Source organism: Schistocerca gregaria, chromosome 2 (assembly GCF_023897955.1).
Source record: "Schistocerca gregaria isolate iqSchGreg1 chromosome 2, iqSchGreg1.2, whole genome shotgun sequence".
Lineage (NCBI taxonomy): Eukaryota > Metazoa > Arthropoda > Insecta > Orthoptera > Acrididae > Schistocerca > Schistocerca gregaria.
In genome coordinates, this window is record NC_064921.1 from 411,821,645 (window position 1) to 411,840,450 (window position 18,806).

At 43.6% G+C, this 18,806-nt stretch overlaps 1 protein-coding gene across 2 annotated transcripts in view; it reads right to left on the bottom strand.

The window, feature by feature from the left end:
- LOC126323231 (G-protein coupled receptor 54) overlaps positions 1 to 18,806 on the bottom strand; it is a 124,698-nt gene that overhangs the window by 87,526 nt on the left and 18,366 nt on the right. For both annotated transcript variants that reach the window (XM_049994617.1, XM_049994625.1), the window contains exon 2: positions 3,291 to 3,445. In XM_049994617.1, the coding sequence (XP_049850574.1) occupies positions 3,291 to 3,440 (150 nt within the window). In that variant the 5' untranslated portion in view covers positions 3,441 to 3,445. The remainder of the gene's footprint in view (positions 1 to 3,290; positions 3,446 to 18,806) is intronic.

The following is an 18,806-nucleotide window of genomic DNA, read 5'->3' on the forward strand; positions in this document are numbered from 1 at the left end:
TGTTTTCAGAAATTGATTATTTTTATTAATACATTTAATTCCCATTTTATCTTGTAAATTTTGGCTCTACATACACTACATGCATCCCCAAAGTTAGAACAAGATGCTCTAGTTACTAAGAATCTGCATACGTGATTGAGTTTTGCTATCTGAAACATGAATGATTAAGCTTAGAACTTCTACTGTTTAATAGTATAATTACCTGAGACATTTATCTTTTAACTGAGTAATTTTATAAACCGAAAGGTTTAACTGTGATTTGATTGTGGGATTGTGCATATGTTCTGTAATTTTGCTCTGACTGAATTGTTAGTGATTGAATCTAAGTTAGTTCAGAGAAAGACAAGATAAACAGCTGATATTATAGATTTATCCTTTCTGAAACAATGCTTTGACTGGACTGGTTTAAATTTTTATTGGTCATCTAGTCTACAAAAGCTGTTGTGCATAAGATATTAGATGAGTATGTATATCAGTCCCCAGTCTTGCAGAATGTATTACACAGACTGTAGACAAAAAAGAGTTGTATCAATAAACATGATCAAGTGGATGTAGGTCGCAGTAGTTACGAAGAGATGAAGAGACTTGCACAGGATGACAGTGTGGATAACTACATCAAACTGGATCAAACCTGTCTTTGAACTGTAGGCCATAACAAACGAATGAGAGAATTAATGTTACGTAGGCTGCATTTCCACGCAGTGACTGCTCTGCATAAAACGGAATGCATATCTGCTTCGTGGAAAGGCGTTGTGGATCACTGATCTTCCCATTATAACAACACGACATAGTTGTTCTAATGAAAAGGTAAATTCATATTTTTGGTACTATGAAGCGGAAAAGCGAAAGAAAGTATTAAGATTCATTACATTTTTAACCTCCAGTCAGAAAGATGCAAATTCACAGCTGATACATAAATCACTGAATATACGTTTTCAGGCGAAAATACAACACATGAGATGCTTTGCTCTGCATTCTACGTCTGCCGAATAGCTCGGAACATTTGAGCCACTTGTGGATCATATTCACAAAGGAATGGTTGCACATGTCATGTGAAACGTGTGTTGATTTTTCTTAAGTTTGCCACGGACTCTTCAAACTTTACCTGCAGTCTGGAGTAACTGTGCGGGGAAACTCAAATACTCATTATGCAAAAAGAAACAGGGAGGCAAAAAAGAGAGGTCATTTGTAGAAACTACTTCAAAAACCTAGATGGTCAGAGTGGGTAATAAATGCAAATGTGCAAACATATGACACAACGAAAATCCTCTTGTGAGACTTGAACAAGGATTTCCGACTTACTGTGAGTGACTTCCTTAAGCACTTCGGCTATTCATGCATGCACCCTGGACCCATCCAAACTTCTGTATGTCACATTGTCTACATCCTTATATTGTAGTACACTAAATTCGTCAGTCCAGCACACTTGTTACTTTAGTTTTCAGTGACTCATAAAAATGTTCAGTTTTACCACCTTTACTAAATATAAGCTATTTTATTATTTTGGTGACCTGCAATAAAAACACACACACACACACACACACACACACAGACACACACACACACACACACACACACACACACACACACACACACACACAGAGAGAGAGAGAGAGAGAGAGAGAGAGAGAGAGAGAGAGAGAGAGAGAGAGAGAGAGAGAGAGAGACAGAGAGAGAGAGAGAGGGGGGGAGAGACATATACACTCCTGGAAACGGAAAAAAAAAACACATTGACACCGGTGTGTCAGACCCACCACACTTGCTCCGGACACTGCAAGAGGGCTGTACAAGCAATGATCACACGCACGGTACAGCGGACACTCCAGGAACCGCGGTGTTGGCCGTCGAATGGCGCTAGCTGCGTAGCATTTGTGCACCGCCGCCGTCAGTGTCAGCCAGTTTGCCGTGGCATACGGAGCTCCATCGCAGTCTTTAACACTGGTAGCATGCCGCGACAGCGTGGACGTGAACCGTATGTGCAGTTGACAGACTTTGAGAGAGGGCGTATAGTGGGCATGCGGGAGGCCGGGTGGACGTACCGCCGAATTGCTCAACACGTGGGGCGTGAGGTCTCCACAGTACATCGATGTTGTCGCCAGTGGTCAGCAGAAGGTGCACGTGCCCGTTGACCTGGGACCAGACCGCAGTGACGTACAGATGCACGCCAAGACTGTAGGATCCTACGCAGTGCCGTAGGGGACCGCACTGCCACTTCCCAGCAAATTAGGGACACTGTTGCTCCTGGAGTATTGGCGAGGACCATTCACAACCGTCTCCATGAAGCTGGGCGACGGTCCCGCACACCGTTAGGCCGTCTTCCGCTCACGCCCCAACATCGTGCAGCCCGCCTCCAGTGGTGTCGCGACAGGTGTGAATGGAGGGACGAATGGAGACGTGTCGTATTCAGCGATGAGAGTCGCTTCTGCCTTGGTGCCAATGATGGTCGTATGCGTGTTTGGCGCCGTGCAGGTGAGCGCCACAATCAGGACTGCATACGACCGAGGCACACAGGGCCAACACCCGGCATCATGGTGTGGGGAGCGATCTCCTACACTGGCCGTACACCTCTGGTGATCGTCGAGGGGACACTGAATAGTGCACGGTACATCCAAACCGTCATCTAACCCATCGTTCTACCATTCCTAGACCGGCAAGGGAACTTGCTGTTCCAACAGGACAATGCATGTCCGCATGTATCCCGTGCCACCCAATGTGCTCTAGAAGGTGTAAGTCAACTAACCTGGCCAGCAAGATCTCCGGATCTGTTCCCCATTGAGAATGTTTGGGACTGGATGAAGTGTCGTCTCACGCGGTCTGCACGTCCAGCACGAACGCTGGTCCAACTGAGGCACCAGGTGGAAATGGCATGGCAAGCCGTTCCACAGGACTACATCCAGCATCTCTACAATCGCCTCCATGGGAGAATAGCAGCCTGCATTGCTGCGAAAGGTGGATATACACTGTACATTGTGCATGCTCTGTTGCCTGTGTCTATGTGCCTGTGGTTCTGTCACTGTGATCATGTGATGTATCTGACCCCAGGAATGTGACAATAAAGTTTCCCCTTCCTGGGACAATGAATTCACGGTGTTCTTATTTCAATTTCCAGGAGTGTATATGCAGCTTAAAAATTGACCCACTCCATTCTGATTGAAATCATGCAAATTATCTGTAAAAATAATAATAATAATAATAATAATAATAATAACCAACCACATAACAGTATTCCATGATTTAGAAATTTTTGAATCAATCTGAAAAATCTGAATATGTAACTAATGAAAACTTACTTCTGCTTTATCCACACCCGTCTGTCCATTCTCCCAGTGTTCCCATGATATATTTGTAGTACATCCTGAGATATTTGTAATCCCTTTGTGAGTACTGCTGTAGTTATCACATTGATCAGAAGGTCGATGATCAATAACAGGTAGACACATTTCTTCTGGAAAATAAGAAGTTGTAAAATATACAAAACAATATACAATACACTACACCACACACTTGCATGAGAGTTACACAAGATGTTTAGAAATCAACATCAACTTCAAAATCAGAGCCACTGACAAATTACAAAGTATCTACGGCAATTTTTTCTGTCTCCTGCATTGTTATTGAATAAGTCACAATTCATGTAAACTTTTGTTATCTGCTGGTAAGTAAGTATAAGAACTGTAAAATTTTTTAATCAATGTCAGAAAGATATTTTATTGCTTGCTGTTACTGAAGAAAACAATGTATCAACTTTTGTTTGTTGTATGCCAGAAAATATTTCAGTGGGAAGGCAAGGGGCAAAATATGGCAAAAAAATACCAATTTTCCTGTTTCAGTTCATAAATGTGCTGACCATGTCTCAGTTTGTTCATCCAGTTGGGAACTACAAAACAGGAGATCCATTGTTTTATCAAGTATCTGACCAGCAATGTCAATCTCTGGGCAATATAAATAATTTTTATTTACCTATAACTGTATAATAAGAGTTTTCATAAAATTAAGACTTAAACTATATGCTTTCCAGCATGTGTACATCTCTTCATCTGTTGCCTAGGTTTTATCTGGCTTATTTCACTTTTGATACTTCTTCACTATGTTCAAGCAATCAACAAACATTATTACTTTTGAGCTGATCTTTAAAGCCTTTGGAAATTAGCATGTAGTAGGTTAACAGACGTGGAATTAGTTCTTTATGTTGCAGGAGTCAATATACTTTCTTGCCAATAATGGGCTTAGTTTTACTCCTGTAGGGTAGTTTGTCAATAAGAATATGTTTTCTCCTGGTCATTATCAGGTTTCTTGATATTGAAACAGATAGTAATCAGTCAAGCAGCTCCTCATTTGACCTCACAGGTGTTAGTGCACCTCCTACAAGTTCTCACACCAAGGAAAAACCCATGGCAGTATGGGGAATTGAACCCTGCTCCTCTGCATGACAGTCAGCATAGCTGGCCATGCAGCTGCAGAGGTGAACTCTTTAAAGTATACTAGCCAATAATTATGATTATTACTAACTATTACCACATATAACTATGGAAATTATTTCTAGGATTGTTTACATGTGTACATATATGTTAGGACAATAGCAGATCTGAAAAGGAAGCCAGTGCTCATTGTCAGCTCTAGTTATTATCTTACTACTTTAGACAAAGAATTTATGCAACTTCATACAGCATTTCTGTACCTTTGTACAGAGCACACTCAGTGGTTCATATACTGGCAAAGTCATGGGTCTATGTGCAAATAGCCAGTAGAGGTCAGGTTTACCCCCACCCTTTTCGCCACCAGTGCCACCAGAAAAAGCTACAATCTTTTAATTTTTGCAAATTGAACTTACATCCTGCCCTGCCCCACTACAGCACACAGACAAATGTATCGATTCAATGTAAATTTGGAGCAGAGTCATAATATGTAATGGATATTGATTAGTAACAAATGTACCCTGAGCCATTTGTCATCAAATCTCAAACCTGCTTTGCCATTTGCCACTATTCTCAATACAACTTAAAATACAAGATGTCTCTAGATTTTAAAAGTTGTCAGCAGTATTCTACCTTTGATCCACAATGCTGTTCCTCATATTAATAGCCAGCATAGAAAACTGCTAAAAATATGAGTGTACAAACTATTGTCGCATGTCTGCATTTTACCTGCCTGACAGCAAAATAATATGTGCAAATCTCATATGAACCATACTCTCTCAGTTAAGGACATTATAGATAGCCAATACATTTCATTAAACTGTAACATTAGAACATTTTATTACTGATAAACATAGTGTTTCAAAAATTTTGAGTTTCAATTTGTAAGAACTTGCGTCTCATTTTCATTATCCCTTCACATTCCCACTGTTCATCCAGTAAATTCTCTCTGTATTGCATGAGTGAATCAGCAGTTAGCATTGTGGGAAACTGTATCCTTCCTTTCTTAGCCTAACAAGAAAAACAGTGCTGTTTTATTGCTGCCATTTAATAAACATTGTCATATGAACCAATTATCATGGCTCCACACACATTTCATGAAGACATTGGGTTCAGCAATAAATTATCAACCTTTATTGTGCTATGTCCTTTCATTCTTGTTGGTAATGTTAGTGTGGGAAACAAGCTGAAACTAAACATCAGTTACATACAATGCCATCAATCAGTTTTGTTTGACACAAAATCAGTATTGAAATCTTGACCTTCTATAACCTCCGAGTTATTTCAGATAACTCTCATACAAATCCTTGTTATGTGATAAACTATGTTTAAAATTTTCCTGTTGAAGCCAGTACACAGACAAAATCAGTATCTTGTAAATTTCTAAGTGTACTACTAAACTCAGAGAGCTGTTCAAAGCATTACTCATTTACTTTACAATCTCACAGCTTATTCCAATTTTAGTGTATATACACATGTCCCTTCTTCTTATATTAAGCCTATAGTAAGAAATTAATTTCATCCATGTTGATAAATGTGCTGAATTTCTGTGACTTCCCGATGACATTCTGTGATGCTTAACACATTTGTAGAGAAACATTAAAATTTAAAATTTCCTGTGGTGAGATGAGAACTTCACCACTCTTTTTTTTTAACAAGCATCATATGTTTGAATGGAAATGTTTACACTATGTTCTGTCCAAACAATATTCCTTGTTTTGCAGTTAATTGCTGCTAATGTCCCTACATTTATTTATTTCATCTTTGATCATTTTGCGCACTATTGATGTTAATAGTTTGTACAAAGTGAATAAAACATAATGGTACATATAATAATAAATTAAATAATGAAATCATGTAAATTTGCACACATACAATGAGTATAAGTTAAAATTTCACATCCTCTTTTGCACTATCAGAAAACTCCTCTGTAGCATAGAAAGCTTTCTTCTTAAGCGAGTTTTGTAGAACATTTCTAAATGTTTATAATGAGATAGTGTGGCAGTGCATTGAACAGTTTTACTCCAAGGTATGTATAGCTATTGTGAGTCTTGCTTAGCCTCATAAAGGGTTGGTCAGTCTTTTCTTTGTGATGTGTATTATGACAGTGAAATAATTACCTTAATGTGTAGCTCTCTTGATTTTCTTTTGTGCAGACTAAGCAACTGAGTAATAAATAATAATGGGACTGTTATGACACCCAGTTTCTTGAAAAGCAGCCTACAAGATATATTGTTTTTGAAAGTACCTCCTACACATCTGATAACCTTTTTCTGCCAGATTAAAAACTCTTTTTACCACAGTGGACCTGCCCGAAAGTGGCATGCAGTGTGTCATGTGGCTACAAAAAATGCATTATAGGAGCTGAGGATCATGTTTCCACTCACAAATGCTCTAAGTTTATGTTAAAGGTGTATGACTCTTCACAATTTAGTGCACACAGAATCTGTGTGGAAATTTCAAGTTAATTTGGAATCCGAGTGCCCACAAGGAAGTTTAACTGACATAAAGTCATTGTTGGTATTACATAAACAAAATATTATATTTTATGTTTTTCTTTTGGTTTACTGTTCAGTGAATTAAATGCCTTTAAACTAGTTACTAGAAATTCTTAGGTTGGCTTTGCTTTGTTCCTTTATATCCTCTATGTCATTTCCAGTTTCAATTAAAATGGTGTCATCAGCATACATAACAGATTTACATGGCATAATACTAGGTAAGTCATTAATATGGATTATAAACAATAAGAGTCACAGTACAGAACCTAGAGAAATGCCTCTTGAAACATCTAGGATTCCAGAGCTCATACCATTTAAGTGTATGTTTTGCTTCCTGTTGTCAAGATACAATTCTATAAGGGTTAGTTCTGAATCACAAATGAGACAGCATCTCAGTCCATCTGTTAGAATCTGATGACTCACAGATTCAAATGTCTTGCTGAGGTCAATCAGTAGGGCACAAAAAGAATATTTTGCTTCAGAGGCATTGAATACTATCGAAACAATATATTCAACAGTTTCCAGTGTAGCTGAATTTTTCCTGAAGTCATACTGAGAGTTTGTCAGCGTTACATTGCAGGTGAAATGTTTGTAAATTTGCTCAAAAATGTTGGTATAAGAGAAATAGAACAGTAGTTATCAGCATGTGACTTGTCTCCTTTTTTGTAGAGGGATAACTACTGTTATCTTCAAGCAGGCTGGAAAAGAACAAACTCATAAAAATTCAGCTTATTAGCAAACAGAGTGTTTGTAGCATAATGTCTGCTATCTTTTTAACAAAATCTGACAGACCATACAAGTATCCTGATTTTGAGTTGCTGAGTTTTGCTATTGCTGCTGCAACATCAGAAACAGCAGTTTGTCTGCACTTGAATAAGGATGTTGCAGGTTTGTTGTGCAATATGAATAACTTTGTTTTTTTTCTAAATGTTTATCAGTGCCTGATTATATTAGGCATTTTGTTGAGTTGGGTGTCCTTCATTACTAGAATTAATAAAGAAATTATTCACTTCATTGGGTGTGATACTGGTTGTATCACAAGTGGTTCTGTTAGTAGTACCCAGTTCTGATTTTATAATTCTCCAAGCAGCCTCGTGTTTGTTTTGTTATTACTGAATATATTTATCATTTGCCATTCATTTCTATTTTATAATTTCTGATCCAGGCAAAATCCATTAAGGTAAGTGACTTTGACAAAGGGTATATTATTATTATGCAGAGCCTGTGAATGAGTATCTCAAAAGTGGCAAAGGTGGTTGAATGTTCATTTGCTACTGTTGAGCATCTACAGAAAGAGGTAGAAGGACAGTGAAACCACCACTAGGTGGTAAATGGTTGGATGTCCATGACTCTCCAAAGAATGTTGTGTTCAGAGGCTTGTCTGCTTTGTAAAGTAGGATAGACAGTGATCTGTGGCATCTCTGCCAAAAGAGCACAATGTTGGTAAAAGTCGAAGTGTTTCAAAGTACATCATTCGTTATAAACAGGTGAACATAGAGCTCCACAGCAGACTACCCCAATGTGTTCACATGTTGATCCAACAACATCATCAATCAAAACTGCAGTGGGCATGGAACCATTGGGACTTAGCTGTCAATCAATGGAAATGTGTTAGCTCTTCAGGTGAGTCACATTTTTTCTACACTACATCGCTGGTCATCTCCATGAACACTGTCATCGAGGTGAACAGTGGCTCGATACGTGCAGCGCCCTATGGATGCAGGCTCATGGGAGCATTATTATGCAATGGGAGACATTCTCCTGTGCTCACATGGGACCTGTGGTAGTGATCGAAGAAATGCTGACAGCTGCAAACCACTTCCATCCTTTCATGTTGATATCTTCCCCGATGGTGATGTCCTCTTTCAGCAGTGTAACTGTCTATGTATTGGAGCCAGAACTGTACTACAGTGAATCAACTTGGACTTCACAAAGCTGCAAAGCAAGATAACTGGAAACTGTGAGGGCTACTGCAAGCTTCCTAGAAAGCTCGCATTAGATCTGCCACAGCTGATAATATTAGGAGATTTTAATAGAAAGGGGAAAGAGAGGTTACCAACCTTTTCCGCTAAGAGAATAAGGATGGTGGTGGTGGGACAGTGGGGAGGGGTGACCATACACCAGAGGTGGAGGGAGGGTGAGGGGAGGTTGCATGATCTTGCATAATAAAATTCCTTTGACTACTCGCTCTAAGGGGTTCCTTTATTTTTCTTAACATCTTTGTCTGGACAGGCAGGACAGAAAGAGACTAAAATTTCAAAAATAAATAAATTGGAGAGTAAATCTAATATCATGCACCAAAGTACTAAAGGCTTGAAAAATGCCCTTAATAAACTTATGATAATAACAATCTCCTACATACTGTAAGGATTAGAATCATGGTCCAATAGAACAAAAACCTGCCTTGGTTTCTTAAAAAAATTAAAGGGAAGCACCATGCCACATCCGTAGCAGAAGGGCAAACAAGAATATAAGAAAGGTAAATTTTTATTTTGTTTTAGATTATAATATGGCAATGAATAAGTATAACTGACCAACCCTTCTTTTATATTAATGTTTTGGTATACCTGGTGTGGGTTACGCAGTGGAATCGTGTGGAAATCTGCCATGTAGGGCACATGCAACATGTAAGTCAGACAGACCAACTGACAGACGTATTTACCTGTGGGTGGCAGTAAATCAATGAGGCAGGTGCTCATGCTGAGTTCAACCTCCGCAGACCTCACCTTCTGCTTCATGCCAAGTGTTGTTGCTGAGTACTCATCATTAGCCACCCCAACCATCACATGCTGATTATTCATGTGCATGTCTCTACAAGGTTTTGGACTCTCTGCTTCCCATAGGTTGGCTCCAATGACTAGGTTCATTTCCTCTCATGAGGTTGTTCCCAAGTTATTTTTCAATCATCATTGGCACATGAAGTGCCCATGCTGATGATGTAGTGCAACGGCGTTGTCATGCCTGTCCAGATACTAAAGTAATAATGAAGAACTTTCCTATGCATGTGATACCCCTGCTATTGTTTCCCTTACCTAGTGTTAATTTTGGACCACCACAAACCAGGCATTTCTGCACCTACAGAAGGAACACCAGCAGCAGCAGAATACAGATTTGCTTCATGCCCTTGCCCTGCTGACAATGGGCTATGTACCTTTTTTTTTGCAGTTTTCTTCTCCACAACCATCAGCTAGTTTCATTGAGTCTGTGAAAACATGGGATAATTACCTGCACTGCTTCTTGGTGCCCTGCCAGGTAATGTGTATCATCGAACTTGTTGGTTAGGACAGCTTGCTGTAGTTCAGCAGCGTGGGTTTGTGCAAAGTTGTCCAAAATATGAATACCTTCTTTGAGCCCAAGAAACACCCCTTTGGTGAGCTTTGTCAGTTGTTGACACAGTTTTTCAGACACTAAACTCATGTAGTAGTGGCACAGTTGGCGTTTAGCCAACACCACAAGTGCCTTGGGCAGTCGTATGTGACCTGGATTTGCAGTGCCTCTTATACAAGTGTTATCTTGTGTGCCCCACATGTGCTACCTATTATGAAGACTCGCTGACTGGACACAGTTAGTGCCTGATCCTGAGGTTCATACTCGGGTATTGACATCGTCCAACTCTTCCTTAGCAGAAATTGCCTAAATTGCAGAATCACATAGCTGTCAGTGGCTGCAAGTAACATCCTCTATGGTAACTGGCAAGTGGCTCAATTAGGTATGCACGGTAAACAGTCCTCTATGCTCTGCAGGGTACCCCAGGCAGCCTCGACCTCCCACTGAGTTGCTGTGTGTTGACGCTGTTGATAATTCTGGTGCAGTGCTGCTTCATTCTCCCAGAAGGTTCATGCCAGTCATAGGGTCATAATGGATTGTAACTCCCACCTGCAGTAGTTTTTGGATCCTTGGAGTCATCATCCTTCCACTCATCAGGTGAGCCCCAGTGGCCCTCCCCCAATAGTCATTTGTTGCATTTTTAACTAGATTGTCTGCTCGTGGATACCATGTGTGGGGTATATCATCAGTTACACCACTTAGCAAATGTCTGTGACAGTTTTTGGGCCATGAGTCAGTTGTTGGATGCCCCTGTGTATTGTCTGGAGTCTAGGGCTGCCTCCGACAACCTGCACATATTGCCCCGGGCTATTTCATTGCATGATTGATTGATTACAAAGGAAGTTCAAGGAACATCATATAATTTAGTGATTCTATATTTACTTGTTTATTTTTAAGTCATTTGTTGCTGTAGAGTGTAATTCTCACACCACTTCAAAGATGAATGTAAGGTATTATGTCAGTTGCAGGGGCATATAACTGAAATTGCTGAAGCTTAACAAGGTTCTAAGAACTGCTAGAGTTCCTCTCACATTCTATACAGAATCTCTGGTCGAGTTATTCCATCTTTTAACTATAATATAATACACATTCCAAAAACAAAAGACCTTACCCAGTGGTTGGAAGAAAGCAAAGGCCATAACCATCTCCAACAATGGTAGCATAAGTGATCAACAAAACTACCATCCTGTATCACCAACATCTATTTGTTGCCAAATCTCACAAAACTACCATCCTGTATCACTGACATCCATTTGTTGCCGAAATCTCACAATACACTGCGAGCTCAAACATAATGAGGTATCTCAAACAGACTTAGCTCATCCACAATAACCAGCATGGATTCTGAAAACAAAAATCATGAGAAATCTAATTCATACTTTTCTCACATGATATTTTGAAAGCCATGGATCAAGAAAATGATGTACCACACCAACACTTATTAACAAAAGAAACTGGAAGCCATGGGTGAGAGCACAGTATTGTACTTTTGTTGTGGCATCTTGCAGCTGGCATTCAGTAGCCTTCATTGTTGAAGAACTGTAGGAAATATAAAAGTTGTCTACCTATAGTGATGATGAGATCATAGCTCCACAGCCTCTGCAATTCCATGAATCGCTATCAGAAAAAAAAAGTCACACCTAGCACACACCCCTCTGGGACAGTATTTGTCTGTATGTGGGGCATACTATGGGATGTCCAAACTTGGACACAAAATAACAGGAGGGACAAAAAATTCCAGATAAAAACTGGGAGGGGGCCTCTACGGATATTATAATGGAGTGAGGTAACATAAGCCTTCCTCAAGCCAAAGAAGACGTCATTGAGGTACTGGCAATGGGCATAAGCTGTCCTTGTAACAGACTCCAGTCAAATAAAGTGGTCAACTGTGGTTCAGCCCTCCAAAAATCTATACTGGCTGTTGGACAAAATGCCCTTTATCTCAAGGATCCAACATAGCCACCAATTCACCATTCATACATGTAACATACACACACTGTTTGCGAGACTGATAGGTCTATAGTAGTCTATTTTATGTGGATTTTACCTGGTTTCAGAACAGGAACAATTATGCTTTTCCTCACCCTACACCAGATATAATTGAAGATTGCTAGTATGTGTCTTGGTGACCCCTGATTGGATGATGTAGCTATGGCAATCAATGTGTTAACACTTGTCTTACACTGGCACCAGTGCTGTGGCTACTACAACATTTTGCCAGCTGCAGTCATAATCCATCGTGATTCAGTTTGCCTGCCTGCACCAGCAGCAGGTGGCACAGCCATCAGGCAGCAGCCCAATCACACATCAGAAGACTGCATTGTCCCATGGCCTATGGGTGCCACTGATGGCTTGCAACAGACTAACATCATATATTCCCAGAGCAGAGCAGACTCTCTTCATTTGCTACTGTATTTGCTGGTAGTAACTTTACTCCCCTCTCAGGATAAAATGTGGTTTGTATCATAAACTTCATTGTGTTCACATTAAAAAATTTAGAACTTTGTGGATGTTCTTATTTGTGAGTGGAATTACAATGTGAATGGTGATGAGTGTGAATGGACTTATGGGTATAGCGTTGTAGGATTGCCGAATCCAATGATGCATGCTACACCACATGTAATAAACACTATTTTATTTCTCGTAAGCACACATATACAGTTGTTTACATTCTGTATTCTTGGTACACGTCCGTACTCTTTCGCGCGACCACAGACTTGTGCAAAGATCTTGCCAAAAACAAAGATACTACACGCGACCTGGTCGATAGTCGCCACATTAGCCCCCCCCCCCCTCCCCCCCGTAGAGTGTGGAGCACAAACATAAATATTGCGGCATACATGTAAAGGGAACACCCAGGGGGGAGGGAGAGGATGTTTAATCAGAAACCATACCTTATATTACATTATACTACATTAGTAATTGAAGTCTTCGAGCCAGCGAGGGGGCAGGATGGTCCTGCCTGACCGGGTGAATCCTCGTACAGCAGTAGAGGGATCTGGGGAGGGGATGGTGGGTTGTGAGGGGCCGGTATAGCAGATCTGAATGCCTGTGGCGGTACGTAGGACTTTGACCGTTGATGGGTCAGTACCAACAGGCAAGGGGACAGACTGGAGGAGATGAATATGAGTTAAATTTTCATTGGGGGAGCTGGCTTGTTCATAGAAGATGTACACATTATCCGGCTGCATAACAAAAAACACATTAGAGCTGCAAATAAAATCTGTGTTGACATTCACTACCACTTCCTTATATGGGTTGACAGAATCTCCACATGAGTCGTCATCAGTGACATCACATGCTCTGAGGCTGGTCCCTGATACATCACTGAATCCTAACAGGGGAGAGGCAAGGGGCTGTCTGTAGGAGGGTAAGTCATCACACGCATCACTCTGCATAGGAATGTCACACGCACCTGTAGCACTGTCACACGACTGGGAGTAGGGAATGTCACACGTGCGGGAATGGGCGTCGCTCATCCATGGACTGAGTCGTCATCGGTGACATCACATGCTCTGAGGCTGGTCCCTGATACATCACTGAATCCTAACAGGGGAGAGGCGAGGGGCTGTCTGTAGGAGGGTAAGTCATCAGACGCATCACTCTGCATAGGAATGTCACACGCACCAGTAGCACTGTCACACGACTGGGAGTAGGGAACGTCACACGTGCGAGAATGGGCGTCGCTCATCCATGGACTGTCGGTAGATGCCTCATGCGAGGTGGGTGCAGCAGGGGATGGGGTCTGACTGGGTGGGGTATCGGGCAGTTCTCCCAGAGACCATGCAGGTTTGAGGTGGCAGACGGATACCGTTCGAGGCGTGCCATTAATGAGCACTTCGAACGTGTTGGTACGCAGTGATATGACTCTGTGCGGGCCCGTATATGGAGGTCTGAGTGCCGGTCAGACGGTGTCATCACGCACCATGACATGAGTGCACGACGCCAAGTCCTTATGCAAAAATACGGGAGGGGGCGTGTGTGGTCCAGGAGGAGGCACGCGGATGTTAGCGATTAGCTCCTTGACCTGCCCGACAAATGTCGAGTCGCAGATTTGATCTGGAGGGAGTGAAGGCTCGACTAACTCTGCTAGGAGCGTGAGGGGTTCTCCATACAGTACCTCTGCCAGGGATGTGCCAAGGTCCTCTTTGTACGCGGCCCGAACGCCTAAAATTACCCCCTTACCCCCCTCAGGCCCCTTCCGTTACATACTGTCCACAATTGACAGGTTTACCTGCTGGGTAGAGGTAATTCCTCTCACTACTATCACAGCCGATGCAGTGGCCCAAGCCCTGTTGTTAATGTGGATCTCGCGCTTCGGCTGCCCAGTCTCTGTCACCACCGACCAGGGCCGCCAGTTCGAGTCTGCCCTCTTCCGACAGCTTTGTGAACTGTGTGGGGTGAAACGATTTAGGACTACAGCATACCACCCCCAGAGCAATGGGCTTGTGGAACGCTGGCACCGAACGCTTAAAGCTTCCCTGATGTGCCACGGAGGTGAGTGGGCCGATGCCTTACCATGGGGGGTAAGGGAGTAAGGGCCTGACGATATCAATGTGTATGTGCTGGAATCTTCTTTTTGCCACATCGAACGTACCCATGGGAGGCTGTGCATGACGTCCTACTTTTGCGCGCTGACAAGCCACACATGCTCGTGCTCAACTGCGACACTGTTTTATCACCCCGGGCCAAACAAAACGTTCAGATACCAGACGTGTGGAGGAGCGAATGCCAGGGTGTGCCAAGTCGTGGATACTAATAAATATGTCCTGGCGGAGAGGTGCAGGAATCACCGGGCGTATGCATCCTGCTGAAATGTTGCACCAGATGGGTGATGAAAACCCAGGAAGTGTCCGTAACTCTAGTTTGAGTCCTGTTTTGATATCGGAAAGCAATGCTGTGAGTTCAGTATCCTCTGTCTGCAATTTAGGGAGTTCACTGAGGTCCAGTTGTGAAGATAAAACCGACACATGAGACAGAAAATCAGCGATGACATTATCTGCGCCTCTGACGTAACGTATGTCATTCATAAACTGACATATAAGGTCCATATGCTTAAAACGTCTCGGGGATGAGTCCTTACCTGGGTTACGGAAAGCGTAAACCAATGGCTCGTATTAGGTAAATACCACGAGATGGCGACCTTCGATATCGTCTTGGAAATATTTGATAGCAGCGTAAATAGCAAACAGTTCCCGGTTGAAGGTTGACCATTTACGTTGGGAAGTGGTCAGTTTGTGGGAGAAAAATCTGAGCGGCTGTACAACAGAACCCACAGATTGCTGAAGTACTGCCCCCACTGCTGTATCACTTGCGTCTGTAGTAAGCGAGATGGGAGCATCAGGAGTGGGGTGAGCAAGCGTAACAGCCATCTGTAAGGCTGACTTTAGATGATCAAATGCGCGACGCATATCTGGAGTCCACGTGACCGCCCGAGACCCTGATGTGTTATTTCCTGAGAGGGCATCCGTCAGTGGGGCTTGTATGGCGACGGTGCGGGGAATATGTTTACGGTAGTAATTTACCGTTCCAAGGAAGTGGCGAAGGCCCTGAAAATCTTTGCGCAAAGGCACCGTACTAATGGCCTCGGCCCATTCAGTTAGGGGGCGGATGCTGTCGCCAGAAACTCTGTGGCCCAGAAAAGTGACACTGGTGCGGCGGAGTTGTGACTTAGTATTGTTCACTGTGATACTGTTTGCTTTTAATAGTTGGAACACTGTATTTAAATGGAGTTCATGTTCCTCGAGGGAGGAAGAAAAAATTAACAAGTCGTCCAGGTACGCATGTGCAAAGTCCAGTTTTCCAATCAGCGAGTCAATGAACCGTTGTCATGTCTGTGCAGCATTTTTAAGGCCGAATGGCATAAACAAATACTCGAACAACCCGAGCGGGGTGATGATAGCGGTCTTTTCAACGTCCTCAGGTGCCATTGGCAGTTGGTGGTACGCCTTATGAAAATTGACTACACTGAAAATTTGTGCCCCATGCAGCTGGGAAGCAAAGTCTTGAATATTTGGAACGGGATAATTATCTAAAATTGTTCTGGCGCTAAGCACCCGATAGTCACCGCAGAGGCGGAAAGTGTCATCTTTCTTGGGCACCAAATGAATGGGTGATGACCAACAACTAGAAGAAGGGCGGATAGTCTTATTATCTAAAAGTTCCTGAACAATAGCTTTGGCATGTTTAAGTTTTTCCGGATTTAAACGCCCAGCCTCTGCATGTAACGGTGGGCCTTCTGTGGTATTTATTCTGTGGACAGTACCGTTATTGATCGCGATCACCGATGGGAATGCTGGACCAGCACCCGATGCACTGTGACTAACTTGTAATGCACACGTGTGTGTGTCCAAGGCCAGCAGTTCAGCAGCAGTCGTGGTGATCCACTGGTAGTTCTTGTCGAACAGCTCGGTGGGGTACCTGGTAGTGTCAAGGGGACCGCTTCCGTCCGGCAGTAGAAATGTCACGCAGCGTCGGCTGCAGGTGCGAGGAGATAGTGCGGGGGTTGGGGGCGTGGCCGTGTGTGACAGCTGGGCGGTCTGCTTACGCACGTCCGTGAGCTTGGCTTGCACGGTGGCGATGCGTAAGCGGAGGGCCTCATTGCTGTCCCGAAGTTCGTCGTTGTGTGATCTAAGAGAAAGCACTGCAACAGCAGTTTCCGATAGCTCACACAGCAGAATGGCACTTTTGGATGAGAGGGGTCAGATATCTGAACCGGTGGTACGGTCTCCTGAGTTAAAGGTTAGTGTACCTCGTTGTAGGTTGGGTGACAGTGCGTGGGCTAAGAGAAAATCTACCCCAAGCACGGGTTCATCCACATCCACGATAACGAAAGTCCACTGTAAGGGCGTATTAATGTCATGCAGTTTAAGGCTTAAATTCGTTCTTCCATGAGAGCGGATCAGGGAATTAGTGGCGGCTCGAAGCGGGGGGCAAGGCTGAAGCTCGAATTTAATACCTGCGGACAAAGGAATCACACTAACCTCGGCCCCCGTGTTGACTAGAAATGAAAGGCAAGACACTGCATCTTTCACGTACAAGCGTCCTGGCACGTGAGGAGAAGAAGTATTTAGTGATAGGCGTCTGTGCGGTGCAACGCGGCCTGTAGCACCTGAATTGGGTCGCGTTATTAGTTTGGGAACGCGCATGGAGAACGATATTTCTTAGCCGCGTCGCCAAAGTGGGTGTGGAAATAACACCAAGCGGGGCGGCGCGTGGCGTCGTCTGTCACGCTGGTTGAGGTCAAAGCAGCAGTGGAGGGGGACTTGTTTGTAGTTCCCTCCAATGGCGGCGCTGCAGTAGTGCTGGTAGGAGAGGAGTTACTGCGATGGTTGCCATGTGGCGTTGGCTCCGCGCCCATGCGTGGAGCGAGTCGTGCACATTCTGTACTGCATGATGGAAACTGCCGCGCAGGTGTGCCAACCCCTGAGGCCTGAGGGCACCCTGGGGGGGGGGGGGGGTATGCGGGAGGGGGTGGGGTGGGGGGGGCAGAATGTTGTAAACCTGGTCTACGATCTTCAGTTTGGCTTCTAGTGGGGCTGAAGTTACACGTAGAAGGTGAAGTTGAACTTGCGGGGGAAGTTTCAGCAACCAGGTGGTCCAAAGTGTAATGTCCGGCATGTGATGCGTGTCAATCATGGCACGGAGATGACGGCAGAGTTGCGACGGGGACCTGGATCCCAGCGATTCCTGACAGATGAGGTGGATAGCTTCCTCTGTCGATGTGGATAGTCGCTCAAGAATGGTGCGTCGGGCGAATGCATATTTGTCCGTATCAGTGGGTGAAGCCACAATGTCACTGATCAGATCCAGTTCATCATGGAGGTGACACAGTAAGCATAGGAACTTTGAATTGTCATCGACGACACCATGTAGCTGCAGGACGTGGTCGACCAAGGCAAACTATGTGCGTGGGAGATACTTGCGAAGGGGTGGTAGCTTCGGCCAAAGGGTGGGAAAGTCTTGACATAAATGTTTATCAGAAACTGTCACTTCCTGTCCATAGTTCTGCAACGTAATTGTCTCAGGTGCAGTAGTGGTGCACCAGCTTCCGCCAGTGTCAATGGCACGCGGCACGGTAGGCGTGGCTAGCTCGACCTTGGTCGAGAAATCAACGAATCGAGCGGTCGACGGAGTAACGCCAACGGGTGTAGAATGGACCAGCGGGGTAGAATCGACCGTAGTCGATCGATGTGTGGCGAACGACGGAATAAAGTTTCCGGGCCCCTCCCCTACAGGTGCATTAAAATAGTTAAAATCACCTAATGTTTGTGGAACACACGTGGCAGGAATGGCGTGTGCCGTCGGAAACACTCGTAAAGTGGACGCCGGTGGTGTAGGGGGGGGTTGGTGCAAAATCCGGAGTTCCAGCAGAAATATGAACTCTCCTGTCTTGAGCGTACGGCTCGATTTGTATAGTCACTGATTCGGATGGAAAATTCACACTTGCACTTGGGAAACCTGTAAACATAGTCACTGGGGTTTGAGCACATTGTGTCGCCTGTTGAGCACTCAGAACACATGGAAGGTTCATATTGGACGTAATACGTTCATATTCAAAGTTTTG